Source organism: Canis lupus, chromosome 27, assembly GCF_003254725.2.
Source record: "Canis lupus dingo isolate Sandy chromosome 27, ASM325472v2, whole genome shotgun sequence".
Classification (NCBI taxonomy): Eukaryota; Metazoa; Chordata; class Mammalia; order Carnivora; family Canidae; genus Canis; species Canis lupus.
The window spans coordinates 36,039,456-36,054,502 of NC_064269.1; the positions used below are offsets into that span (position 1 = coordinate 36,039,456).

At 35.8% G+C, this 15,047-nt stretch overlaps 1 protein-coding gene across 1 annotated transcript; it reads left to right on the top strand.

The window, feature by feature from the left end:
• The first annotated feature begins 535 nt into the window (after nt 1-535).
• OLR1 (oxidized low density lipoprotein receptor 1) lies at nt 536-12,376 on the top strand. The gene is made up of 6 exons (XM_025455054.3): nt 536-701; nt 3,591-3,692; nt 5,175-5,420; nt 8,449-8,588; nt 8,896-9,011; nt 9,484-12,376. Exons 1-6 carry the CDS (start codon nt 614-616, stop codon nt 9,626-9,628), a joined length of 837 nt encoding a protein of 278 aa, XP_025310839.1. The 5' UTR covers nt 536-613; the 3' UTR covers nt 9,629-12,376.
• The last annotated feature ends 2,671 nt before the right edge of the window (nt 12,377-15,047 follow it).

Consider the following 15,047-nt stretch of genomic DNA (forward strand, 5'->3'; position numbering starts at 1 on the left):
TCCAAATTTCTCTTTCCTGCTATGTTATACTGACACTGTGTGAAAAAGTACTAATTAAGTTCTAAAATTACCCATGTCACAATGGCTGGAGATGAGTCATATAAGACTAACTCCAAAATTTCTAATCTATTGTCAATTTAAACAGTCAAAATTAAAAGGAAAATATGAGATTTATGAAAGCCACAGTATAGAGACAGTCTGCTACAGCGAATGAAATAAAGAAATATGGACACTGGAATTAAGTAATATGGTTTAAAAATGCATAGTCTTGTATAAATTTAGTGTGACTTATTCTTTTGAGTTTGTTTCCTTATCTGAAGAGAGGCTACAAAGCCTCTCCTCTAATGCTCACAGAAAATAGTTTTCCCTTTCATAAAGTATCTAGTGAAACATTCTGAAATACTAGCAGAATCACCACTTTCCCCACCTACAATAGACATAACCCAAGAATTTGCGTCAGACAACTTTCCAGTATGAAGCAAAGCCTCTTCTTCCTCCTACTGATTGAGTCATTCTTCTATTAGATAAGTGTAGCTATTTAAACACTCCAGTAGGAGCTCACAAAATTTTACTTTGGAGAAGTGCTTGACTGCTTCACTTTCTCATTCTTGGAATGAATTTGGAAATGACTTTTGATGACTTCAAGAGCAAGACTATGAAGGATAAACCTGATCAGAAGCCAAATGGAAAGAAAGCTAAAGGTACTAGGAGGGGGTGAACGTGCACAGGGACAGATTTCTAGGATTAGCTAAAAAATGTAAATTAACTGAATATAGGATTAGAAAGCTGAAACACCAGGGGATGGAAAAATATTGTAGAATTAATAACATTTACTTTAAAAAAAAAAACAATTCAGATATAATGGTGATGTGATGATGATGATGCCCTGATTGAACTAACTTGGTATGAATGATGACATAGTAGATTCGGATAACTTTTATTGAGCATTTATCATAGGCTACATTCTATGCTATTCACTTTATATGCATTATTTCTCTGAATCTTTACACCTTGAGATTAGGACTATTATAATCTCCCTTTTATAGAGACTAATTGGGGGATCAGGAGAATTAACAAAACCATTAATTTCTATGCAGCTAGTGAGTAGGAGAGCTAGAATTGTATCACAACCTCCCATTTATTAAAAATCCAATCCATCAGAAGGTTAAAGAAATGTTGAATTCACCCAGTATATACGATGCTAATTTTTATAATAGTGTTCTTAGGCATCGCAAAAACTGGATATATTTTGTGAATTATCCCAAGCAGACTAAATGTTGTTCATTTAATAGCATTTTAAAATCTATTATGTTTGTTTGATATATGCAGTAAGTTAAACTAATTAAATATAAATTAATTCATAATCCCAATTCTGCAGACAGTCTAAATAAATTGTCCTTTATCTTATATTCATTCTGAGAGAAAGGAACAAAATATAAATAGCGAAAGTCAAACAAGTATTCTCAGGAATGTGAATAAAGAAATTACAGGTCAGGGGTGCTCGACCTGCTCAGTCAGAGGAGCATGTGACTCTTGCATTTCAGGATCATGAGTTCAAGCCCAACGTGGGGTGTAGAGATTACTTAACTAAATAAGACTTAAAAGAAAAAAATCCCAGGTCATATTTCCATAAACAAGATAGAATTTCTCTTGGTAGGGAAAATAAGTGTGAACATGGAATAATTTAACATTTGAGCTGTTAAACTGAACTTGGTATGAAACAGTACTGCCATCTATAGATAGACATCCAAATTCATAGTAGTTTTTGTTCATTCATTCATTCATTCATTCATGCCTTATTCATGTTGTAAATATTGAGTGCCTGAATTTTACTGCAATTATGAAGCTAAATCTCTCAGAATCTGATTAGATCAGTCTACTACTGCAAAGAATCCAACTGCTGTTTTAAAAATAATTATATATATGTATTTTTAAATTTCTTATTTATTTGAGAGAGAGAGAGAGAGAGAGAGAGACCAAGACAGTGACAAAGATCAGTAGAGAGCAGGAATGGGAAAGAGAGGGAGAAGCAAGCTCCCCATTGAGTAGGGAGCCTGACAAAGGGCTTGATTCTGATATCCTGACCTGAGCCAAAAGCAGACACTCAACCAACTGAGCCACCCAGCCAATCCAATTCAATTGCTTACTGATCAGAAAATCACTAATGGGAGCAGAGGTTGGATTAATGGTCTCTACCTACCAAAGAAATGGGACCAAAGGTGTCCTATAGAAAATGGGAGCATATGCCTTTCTTTCATAAGTGCAGATACTGTGTTTTTTCTTCTAAAAAATCAGGAATTTCTTCACTCAAGAGCGGCAGATATACATTCATGGTATAGAATGGAAGAAAATACTTGTTGACAGACTTACACAGGTATCTACCCCCGAGCTAGGATTAGGCAATTATTTGCAAGAGACACAACTATCTTCTACTTCTCTGTCAACTTGCCACATACACTCTAGGAGCTTAATAACTTTTGAATTTGTGAATGAGCTGTATTTCTTCCTGTTAAAATTTCTATTCTGTCGATCTTTAGAGACTAACAGAAGTTCTTTTGACATAATGAGAACTCTGTGAATATATTTGACTGTTGATTGATTTGGATCATTACACATTTTCACTGGAAATTTTGTGATATAATGCTCCAAGCCATGCAGTTACTGACAGTTGGGTTAAAGACCTATGTTTGGATCTTAACATCTATGTGATCTTATACTATTCACTGAGACTTTGGGTTTCTTTATCTGCATATGGAGGATAATACTACCAGTGCCTTATTTGTTTATTGTACAGGGTGAGGAGTCCACATAGATTATAGAGATATTTTCCTATTGAACCAAAATATCTGTGCTTTTGTAGTGGGAAAGCTGTGAGCTACATGACTTATTTGTTTCTATAATAATGGTGAATTTTACTCCTGTAACAACAATGGCCACAGCTGGTATGAGTATAGGACATGACATTAATATGAGACCAATGAATATTGAAGTTTCATCCCTATTTTTCTTTGGTAATAATTTCAGTTCCAAGATATATAATTTTAGCGGAATTAAAATTAAAAGCACAAAATTATAATTCTTTGAGGCAATCTGTTAATTAACTGATTAAAGCTTATTTGCTTGGTGGCCAACATTCTTTTATGGTATGATACTTATAAAACACACTGTGTGAGACTGTGTGTGTGTGTGTGTGTGTGTGTGTATATATATATATACATGCATACACATAGGCTATATTAAAAGTATCAGGCTCTGTCCTCTGTGGATGAAGTTGGTCCAACCAAGCTGGACTGAGAGTTTCTTGGAGAGTCATTATGGGGAGAGTAGATAAAGTATAAGCTTTAAAATCAGAAACTTAACATCACATATCTGGGAGTGAATCCTGGCTCTTAAATCATGTCAGTCGTATGGCCATGGGTAAATTATTTAACTTCTTTGTATTTTTCATCTATAAATACGGACAATGAATTATTTACAGAGCCCTTAGCAGGACTAGAGGTAAGAAATGCAAAGTACAAGTTTCTAAAGAATTGTTTGATGACCTGCTTACATCTTTTATGTCTTTCTGATTCCATTCTCTGTCACTCTAGGTCTTCATTTTCTTTCTTCTCGGTGGTGGTGCCCTGCTGCTGTGACACTAGGGATCCTTTGCTTGGGATTACTGGTGACTCTTATATTACTGGCAATGCAATGTAAGTACTGGAACAGGGACATGATGAAGGAAAAAGTGAGAACTTACAAACATGGCTTATTAATTGGTTTAATAACAACTACCAACAACCTTGATTTAGATGCATTTTAGGCAAACTTTTTGGAATGAGTGAGAAGATGAATAAGTATATTGTGTTTGTCCCTCAAGTTGACTGGGACATGGAATTAAATTTAGTAATGATGAGTTTTTGTTTTGTTTTGTTGTTATAACTTCATGGAAAAGTCTGTTGAAATCCTAGAATGATGAGAAAGAAAATAATTTGAAGCTACTAAGCCACAAGGTCCCCTGAGAAACCCAAAAGGAAAAGAAACGTTATATAGTTCACATCGAGTTTTAATAGAGATGATTAAATACCAATTTAGAGTTGAGAATCAAAAACAGCATCTTAATAAATAGAACATTTAAAGTAACTGTAATTCAAATTTATAATATAGCCATTTAGAAAAGAATGTTAAGAGAAAAAGAAGTGATAAGAAGGATGTAAGTGGCCAAGAAAGAATGAAAATAGTATTGATCATCCATCTAATCTGCCCATGTATTTAGGTTGTAGATTTGAGTTATGTTGTCTATCTAGAATCTAGATGGTTAAGGCCTTTGAAGTGCTATTGGTTTCTCAGTTATTGGTTAAGATCAACAACCACTTATTTTCTCAATCTGTCAACACTTAGGGTCTTCCCTAATGACTAGGAGAAGTACCCTTGACTCAATGACTGGATGAGTCTTCCTGTGAGAAGAATCACTTTACAACTGGCTCAGATCTGGCCTTCAAGCCGAGGGGACTGTTTTGTACTGAATCATCAAGCTTCTAGAACTGAGACATTTGACCTTTAACTTTAGTTGCCTGTTGGATTTCACAAACTTTATTTCATCTCCACCTTTCCTAAAATGTGCTGTGGGGAAAAACAAAACAAAACAAAACCAAACCAAAAAAAAAAAAAAAAAAAAAAAACCACCTAAAAAAAAATGCTTGAAATTGTTGTGACATAGCAACTTAAAATAATTCTGTGGGAGGTGTCTCACAAAAGGGGTGTCACAGTTTTTAAATAAAAATAGGAAGTCTGGAAGGATAGAGAGCAGAGGAATAAAGAGAGAAATAGAGTAAATCATTAAAGACAACTCCTATTAATACTCACTGAGTCTGGCTGACATCAGTGATGCCATTGATATACTACTTATCTTATGATTGCTCTTAAACTTGTCTGTAATTATCAATAACAAGTAAAATCCTGTTTTGTTTTATTTTTAATCAAAAGTGTGACAGTTTCTGACATTTAAAAAAATACTGCAGGAATATCAAATAACTTTTAAATGCATAATTTCTGAGTAAATGTGGGTCATGTTCCAGTAGTTTATCTGTTGTCAAAAGAGCTTACTTGATTTAATTCTTCAATTTCCTCAAAATCCAGTGGAGGGATTTTTGTTCGGGATTGGTAATGGAGTTCTTATTTCAGCTATGATTTAGTATCACAGGTGTCTAATCTCCTAAAGCAACAACAAGCAAACCTTACTCACCAGGAAATTATACTGGAGGGACAAATCTTAGCACAGCAGCAGGCAGAAAAAACTTCCCAGGAGTCAGAAAGGGAACTCAAAAAAACAATAGAAACCCTTACCCAGAAGCTTGATGAAAAATCAAAAAAACAGATGGAACTTCATCACCAGAACCTGAATCTCCAAGAAGCTCTGAGGAAAGCAGCAAACTTTTCAGGTATGGGGGATGGAAAGTGAAAAGAAGTAGTGGAAACTTCTCTGTTAATCTTACTTCTATTTTGAAAATGACTCTAGGCATGAAATTGGCATATTGACATATATTCATAATGTTCAACACCAGAATTTTTCTATTTTTGTCACCCTCACCTTTATTTCTGCTAAATTCTTGAGATGCCTGATTTAATTAAGCACACTTTTTGGCAGATTTAAATTTTCTTTGCTTAAAAGAACTTCTTTATTTTTGAAATTCTAGCTTTGAGATTTTTCTGCAAGAGTTTTTCTACCCTTGCCCTTTGCCATGGATTCTTTCTTCTTTCCATTCCAATGTATCTTAATCATTGGTTTCTTTTCCTACGGGGTCTCCTTTGTCCCTGGGAAGCTCTATATTAACATTATTTTACTAAGAAATAATTATTGTCATTTTACTAAGAAATAACACTATTTCTTAGTGTTCAACATGGATTTTAAATTGAATCAATAGAGGTAGGCTGACTTGGAAGTGTTGGGTAGATACTTGAGATAAGAAAGGAATATGAAGGGCCCAGGAATTCAGTTTATATAAGAAGAATTCAGTTGATCTCAGAATCTAGGAGGCAGGTAGAAATAGTAGCATCTATAAGAAGGGGATGGTTGATGTGCACTCTCATGTTATTACATAGTTATCTGTGTCATTTAGTCTTTGTACAACATGTAATCAAATTAAGCATATGCTTTTTATCATGGGATTTAAGGGATGTGAAATGGAATTATTCTCAGAGATGCATTGCTTTGTTGGAGGTGTATGCATGAGTACCCTATTCTCAGCATTAGTAACTAACTGCCACTAATAAACAGAGATTTCTCCGGTTTATTGCTTGAACATCTCATTTAATCTCAACCATGTAATTTATTTGAATAAGGGTTATATAATAACAGTTCACAAATACCCACAGTTCTTTATTTTATAGATGAAAAAAGTTAATAGCCAGAGTGGTTAAATGATGATAATAATGATAGGTAGTTTTTTTATAAAGTTTTGGGAGTTAACAAATTCCTTCAATACTTACAAGGTTATTTAAATTTCCAAAAGAAGCAGAGATTTTTAGATAAACTGATTTTTAGCAAGGGTGGAAACCTGTATTTAATGTCTTTATTAAAGATGGAGCAATAGAGGAGATAAAGGAATACACCATCTCCAAAAAAATGTTAAGGAAGGAATCTATCTATTAAGGAGAGGCATGTTTACATAAGCAGACATAGCTACATACCAACCAATGATTTATTCCCCAGATGGGGTGGTAAAACAGGGTTTTTTTTATTCAGCTGTATGAGATTAAATCTATGTCAGGACCATCTCCCACAGATTCCAGGCATGGGCAACCAATCAAAAATATTAAGTAATATGTTTTTCACTGGCAATTATCCCAGGTAACATATTCCATTTCTTGACAATGTCAGATAAAGACCAATTAGTAGAGATAGCAAGTAAAGTACTGCTTTTCATCAAGCAGCTTTGAGAAGATTCTCAAAAACATTAATAATAAAATACCACATGGAATAAAATAAACCAGTTTTCTCAAGTTTGAGGCAAGTTTTATCTTTCTTACTAACAAGTCTGTGGTCCATAGTGTATATATGAAGAGAGAGAGAGACTCTGAGAAGTTACAGAACATAGTTTGTAGGAGATAGTCAAGCTAGAAAGGTGCAGAGTCTTCACACTCATGAACTTTACATTTAGCACTGAAATTCATGCTGGTTGTCAACCTTTGGAGTACAACATTATCATTCAAGTAGCTTTTTTAAAAAGTGGCAGCATCCAGGTTTACCAGGAGATTCTGTATCAAAATGTCTTGAAGGCCACCAAAAAAATATTTCCCCAGTTGATTCAAACTCGGAAGTTTGAGAGTTAATGCCATGTTGTGATTAAACGCATGGATGCAAGAGCAAGGCTGCCAAGGTTCTCATTCCCATTTCCTCTATCTACCAAATGAAGAAAATGAATGAAACTTATTTCATTGTCTTGTTATGAAGATTAAATGAGTTCATGTGTGTAAAGTATTGCCAACAGTTTTTGGCACATAGTAATGTTATATTCATTAAAAAAAAAAAAATTAAAAAGGGCCCCAGCCTGGTTCAGTCAGTGGAGCATGAGATTCTTGATCTTGAGGTCGTAAGTTCAAGCTCCACCTTTGGGACTTGGGAGTAAGGTTGACTGAAAAATACTTTTTTTAATTAAAAAAAAAAAACCACAGGTAATTTGAGTACCACATATGGTTATCTATTGGACAGCACATGTCTAGAAACAGAAAGCACGATATTTGAGCCAAAATTCATTATTTGAAAACCTAAAGTTTTAAAATAACAAAAACTTCTTTTTTAAAGATTTTATTTCTCCATTTAAAAGATTTATTTATTATTTTAGAGAAAGTGTGCAGTAATGAGAGAAGGCAGTGGGGGGTAAGGCAGAGGGAGAGAGAATCCTGAAGCAAACTCCCCACTGAGCAAGGAGCCCAAGGGGCTCCATCCCAGGACCCTGAGATCATGACCTGAGCCAAAATGTGATTTTAAAATTTAGATCAGATTCTGAAGTTACGGGGATCCCTGGGTGGCGCAGTGGTTTGGCGCCTGCCTTTGGCCCAGGGCGCGATCCTGGAGATCCGGGATCGAATCCCACGTCGGGCTCCTGGTGCATGGAGCCTGCTTCTCCCTCTGCCTGTGTCTCTGCCTCTCTCTCTCTCTCTCTCTCTCTCTGTGACTATCATAAATAAATAAATAAATAAACAAATAAATAAATAAATATTAAAAAAAAAGATTCTGAAGTTACATCTCAGCTCAAGTTTTGTTTTTAACTTAGTTTACTAAAATAAGAATACCTTAAGAGAAATAAAGACTATAGGTCTATGGACATCTTTGAAGAGTCTGGATATAATTCTAATTAAGAAGAGATGATATGCATGTCACAGTCCTGAGCGGAGAATTGTCTTAAGAATTGTAGAAATATTTTTATGCAAGCCTCAATCACTGATTAAATATGTTATACTTTCTAGGTCATTGTCCCCAGGACTGGCTCTGGCATGAAGAAAACTGTTACCTATTTTCCTCTGGCCCATTTAATTGGGAAAAAAGCCAGGAGAACTGCTTGTCTTTGGATGCCCAGATGCTGATAATTAATAGCACAGAGGATCTGGTGAGTTTTTATGGTTGTATTTAAGGCTGGAGTAGTGCCTTATAGGGAAATTAATCAGGTTTGCATCCTTGGTAGAGGAGTACATGTTTGAGAGTCAGAATACTTATTTTCTAGCCTCATCTGGTTGCCAGTTATGTGCATGACCTTGGGTAGAGAGGTTACATAGTATCTCTAGGCTTCAGTAAACATTTTTGTAAAACCATGGAAAACAAGAGATTTTCTCTTTCAGTTCTTTAGTTTTCTGAATCTAGTCTAAAACAATCACCTGGACTTTATCATCACTTTAGATAAACATTCCTCCCCACAGGAATTCATCCAGCAAGCAAGTGCCCATTCCAATTTCCCATTCTGGATGGGGTTGTCTCTGAGGAAACCCAGCAGCTCATGGCTCTGGGAGGACGGCTCTCCTTTGATGCCTCACTTGTAAGTTTCTATGCTCGTGAAGTTGCCTCCACATTTTATTTTATTTTTTAAAGATTTTATTTATTTATTCATGAGAGACACAGAGAGAAAGGCAGAGACACAGGCGGAGGGAGAAGCAGGCTCCATGCAGGGAGGTTGATGTGGGACTCGATCCCAGGTCTCCAGGATCACACCCTGGGCTGAAGGCGGCGCTAAACCGCTGAGCCACCTGGGCTGCCCCGCCTTCACATTTTAGTACAAAGTCCTCTTGTTGCCAGGGAGAAGCTTGGGGAACTTCTGAACATCTCCTTCTCCACCTCTGTCACACAGAGACTTGCCCATGTAGCCATTCAGACCTTCTCTGGAATTTTCCTTCCACTTTTATCACTGGTTTGAAACTTTAAGACAATGTTAAATTTCTGACACAAGGTGGCAGTAAATCAGTAAATACTTCCCCCTTCCCCCCCTCCTTTTTCCCCTTCCCCACTTGCAGGTTTAGACTCCAGGGTCCTGTTTCCCACGTCTATCCTTCAGGCAGCTGTGCGTATTTACAAAGAGGAGCTGTTTTTGCTGACAACTGCATTTTAAGTGCGTTCACTATATGTCAGAAGAAAGCGAATCTATTGAGAGCACCATGAAGCCAAAGACTGTGGAAGAAGAGAAGAGGGAGAGTTCTCTTCTGGAATTTAAGTTGTTTTTCGTCACTAGGTGCAAACCATGAGAGCCCTGAAAACTGCGTGTTGTTAGTTGACTGCAGAACTTCTTAGCAGAGAGCCTGGGCTTCCAGCTGCCTGGCACCTTGATAGCAGAAATTTGGATTCTGTCTCTCTGTTTTTCACCTAGGCTGTCCCAAGTTTCCCTGCCAGCCCTTCAATCCCTGTTGCCTTTTTTAGTTTAAAACCTTACTCTTCTGTAAGTCTTAGGAGCCCTTTGTACTCAATCCTCTACCTCAGTACCACCTTCCCCTCACCCTCCTAAACCACATAGGAGATGGAAGGAACTTGGAGAACTGGCCCAACCGCAGGCAGAGGGAGGAAAAGGGGAAATATGCATGCCAACAGAGCCCATGAAGGAACAGAAAAGGGGAAAGGCCATACTGGGATCCAGAAACTTGTGTTCTCAATGTTAAAAGCTACCCTTTGTTGGTCTTTTAAATTGTGATCTTTCTCCAGATTACACATGTGCACACACAACACACCCACCCATGCCACATCATCACATTTTGGGGCAACAGGGATGTCCCAGGAGGTAGTTACAAACTGAATGATCTTGCCAGTCAATTAATCACAATTCATTATTAGTTTCAGAATCTGTATTTCTTCACCCTTTCTCTATCAAAGGACAGCTTCAATGCCTTAGCCCTTCAGAATAGTATTTGTTAGAATCACGGGCCTGAGGCAAAAATAGTTTTTTGTTTGTTTGTTTAACTGAAATACACACCATTTGTAGATTTCTTCTCAACTCTGTTGTGCTGTGCTAATGTGGAAACATACAGGGACAAAATATGAAAGCATTCAGTTAAAGAACAAACTGAGCCAGGTATGGAAATAAAGATGAATAGAAACAGATGGAATTAGAAGCATTCCCTTATTTCCAGTATTTCTACTCCCTACTTCCCTTCACAGGTTATTCTACTTTAAAGGAAGCCTTTTTATTTTGTTGCACATAATCTAGCACAGACTTTTTTTGTTTTAAAGAGAAACCTGTTTTGTTCCTAGGAAGACAAAGAGATTTTCTCTTTTATTAACATGTTCATTGAGGTTTAATCAGCATATAACAAACTGAACCTATTTAAAATACACAATAGTTAAGTTTTCATATATATGAACATGTCCTCTTGAAATCACTACCACAATTAGGATAGTGAACATTTCCATCATCTCTCTGACTTTCATCTTGCCCCCCCCCCCCCCCCCCCCCCCCCCGCCCCATCATGCTTTCTCCTTGGACAACCACCAATCTGCTTTCGGTTTGCGTTTTGTAGCATTTTACCTGAATGAAGTCAAACAGTATGCCTTTTTGTTTATTTTTGGTCTTAGCATAATCATTTTGAGATTCATCCATCTTCTTGCTTGCATCAATTGTTTCATTCCTTTTAAATGTTGAGTATTATTCCATTGTATGAATATACCCAATTTTGTTGATAAATTACCTGTTGATAACCATTTGGTTGTTTTCAGTATTTGTCTATCACAAATAAAGGTGCTAGAAACATTTGAGCGCAAGTCTTTGTATATACATGGCATTTCTGTTGGGTAAATGCTTAGGAGTTTAATGTCAGGATCACTCAATAGGTGTATGTTCAGCTATTTGAGAAATTGTCAAACTATTTTCCAAAGTTTTTCCATTTGATATTTCTACCAGCAGAGTATGAATGTTCCAATCCCACCTATCCTTTCTAACACTTGGTATGGTCAGTCTTGTAATTATAACCATTATCATAGGTGTATGGTGGTATATTGCTGTGGTTTAACTTGCATTTCGTAAGTGAAAAAATAATCTTGAGGTCTTTTTACCTACTTCTATTGCTTATATACTATCTACATATTTTCCTTGATAACGTAATGTACAACTCTTCTGAGAAGTTTTGAGTTGTATGTTTTTTATTGTTACATTTTGAGAGCCCTTTGTATATGTCGGGTAAAAGTCCTTTATCAGATGTCCTTTGATCTTTTTTGTTTTTGTTTTTCAGTTTATGGTTTGACTTTTCATTCTCTGGAAAAGCAGTTTTAAATTTTGATAAAAGCCATTTTCGTGTTTTTAACTGGTGTTCCTAAGAACTTGTTGCCAAACTCAAAGTCACAAAATTTTCTCCTGTATTTTCTTACAGATATTTTATATTTCCAGGTTTTACATGGCATGGAAATCTAGAACTTATTTTGGGTTATGTATTTGTTTTTCAGTCATGTATTAGTCTAAGTCATGTATTAAAGTTCTCTCTCTCTTTATTGTTGTACTTATTTTGCATATGGATATTCAATTGATTTAGCAACATTTGTTGAAAAGACTATCCTTTCTTCACTACATTACTTTTGCACTTTTGTCAACAATCAGTTACCCAAACATGCATGGGCCTATTTCTGTCTCTATATTCTGTTCCATTGATCTCCTTATATATTTTTACAATACGACTATGAATGTTGCAGTTTCTCAAAATCATGCAGTGATAATTCTTCAACGTTGTTCTTTTCCAAGTTTGGTTAATCTATGTCTTTGTATTTCCATGTTAACTTTTGAATCAGCTTATTAACTTCTAAAAACAAACGAGCGAACTGTTGAAATTTTAAATGTGATTATATTGAAACTTTTAGAAAAAATTGGGCAAAATTGTAATTTAAAAAATACTGATTTGTTCAACTAATAAACAAGATATATCTCTCCATTTACTGAAGTGTTCTTTCATTTCTCTAAACAATATTTTATCATTTTCTTTATATAGATGTTTCAAATAATTTTTTTAGATTATCACAATATATTTCATATGTTTTATTCTATTGGAGATGGTATTGTTATCATTTGTAATTTTAATCTCCAAATGTCTCTTGATGGTATATAGAATTATAATAATTTTTTATAATAACCTTAAATCCTGAAACACTTACTTTTTCTAGTACTTTGTTTATGTGTGTGTGTGTGTATTCCATTGGATTTTTTACACAGATAATCATGTCATCTGCAAATAAAAACACTTTTATTTTTTCCTTTCTGGATAATTTTTATTTCTTTTCCTTGCTAGATTTCATAGACTAGATAGACCCTCTAGTAAACAATAAAAGAAAGTGGCAAGAGTGAAAGTCCTTATTTTTTCTTGATCTTGGAAGAAATATTTTGTTATTATCATTTTAATATCTCAAGGATTTGTATCAATGCAATTTCTCTCATTCTTGACATTGTTAATTTTTGTCTTCTTTTCCTAATTAGTTTGGTTTAGAAGAAAAAGTTCATTTTTCTTCTTGTGAAACTTTTTTCATTGAATTTACTTTTTTTTATAAAAAATAATCTATCGCCTGTTTTCTATTATTAATTTCTGCTTCAATTGATATATCTTTTTCTTTCTTCTCCTTAATTATATTTTAATGTCTTCTTCTTTTTCTAGTTTCTTAAGATGAAAGCTCAGTTCAGGGGCACCTGGGTGGCTCAGTTTGTTAAGCATTTGCCTTTGGCTCAGGTCATGATCTCAGAGTCTTGGGATCAAGCCCCACAATGGGCTTCCTGCTCAGAAGCCTGCTTCTCCTCCCTCTGCCTGCTTCTCTCCTTGCCTGTGTTTCCATCTCTCTGTCAAATGAATAAATAAAAGTCTTTTAAAAAAAGATGAAAACTCAGTTCATTGATTTCAGATTTTTTTTTTAAATGCACTCATATTGTGTTATACATTTCCCTTTAAGCGCTAACTGTAATGGTATACAACAAATTCTGATTTTTTTTCCATATTCATTCAGTGCAAAATATTTCCTAATTTCCCTTTAATTTCTGCTATTTCATAACCCCCTCGGGAGCTTCTTATTCCTGTGTGAAATCTGAAACTGTTCCCTCTTTCTTACTCAAAGAGCAAGAAAGCCATTTCTTGCAAAGAGAGACAGGCTACTCCAGATTGGGAGGTGGCAGGTTTAATAAGCAAAGGGAATTTAGAGACAAGGCTTGTCTCAGGTATCAACAAGACTAGTTAATCCCCTACACACCTTCCAAATGTTAAAAAATTTCTACAGAAGCCTTAACTGGGCTCAATCATGAACACCAGGCAGATATTCTCATTACCACAGCACTATGTCAAGACTATGTCCTTGGAGCAGCTCCTGGTAGTAGGAAAGGCTGACAGAACCCATATTTGGAAGACAGGGGAGGGAACAAGGAACCTCTGACTCCTGGTCCAGCTCATAGGTCAATTGAAGGTCATGTCTTTTTTGATGACCTTCCCCAAAACTCTACCCATCATAACTGGTTCTTAAAATCTCATGTACCCCTTCTTCTGCAATGTGCCATGAGTGGTCAGTATGGAGGTGACTCTTTGGGTAGGTATCTGGCTGCACTGGAGGCAGATACCACAGCAGTAATATAGGTATATGTAAGAGAAAACATAGATTCAAACAATGATTCAAAAAAAAAAATCAGTGACACATTTTTTTTTCTACCAAGAGACCCATGATCCCAACCACTGATTAACTCATTTTGTTAAAAAATTACCTGTTGATAACCATTTGGTTGTTTTCAGTATTTGTCTATCACAAATAAAGGTGCTAGAAACATTTGAGCGCAAGTCTTTGTATATACATGGCATTTCTGTTGGGTAGAAAAGCCTTAACTGGGCTCAACCATGCACACCAGGCAGATATTCTCATTACCACAGCACTATGTCAAGACTATGTCCTTGGAGCAGCTCCTGGTAGTAGGAAAGGCAGACAGAACCCATATTTGAAAGACAGGGGAGGGAACAAGGAACCTCTGACTCCTGGTCCAGCTCATAGGTCAATTGAAGGTCCCTTAGGGCATTTATTTGTGTTATTCTATCATTTAATAAAGATGATACATTCTCAGATTTATTAAGTATGAACACATAACTTTCTGGGTGGATAACACCACAGGTGCCTCCTTGAGAGACAGTAATAATGTCTAAGGCCATTCTATTTCTGAAGACTCTCATTAGAGTTATTTCAGCATTCAGTAAGGACAGGTTGTGTTGACTATCATTTAAGGCTTGATGGGTGAATTTAGTAAGAGCTTCTTTTTGTGCTGTAACATCCTCTAAACCAATGGGAAGCAAAGATAGTAGCCAAATAATGAACCAGTAGAAGACAGAATGTATCAAAAAAAAAAAAAAAAAAAAAAAAAAAAGAAGACAGAATGTGCTCACCTGGCCTTGAGGAGAAGAAAGTTGGCAGTTTTAGGAGCTGACATGTTTGTACATACCTCTGGGTGAAGCAGCGTTGTCAGGCATAAGGAGATGGACTAGAGACAGGATATGCCAGACTAGTACCCTATCTTCTCTCTTTCAATGATGCATGTTCCATTCCATGTATATATTTCAATAGGTCCATCTTGTATCGGGACAACAGAATTTCA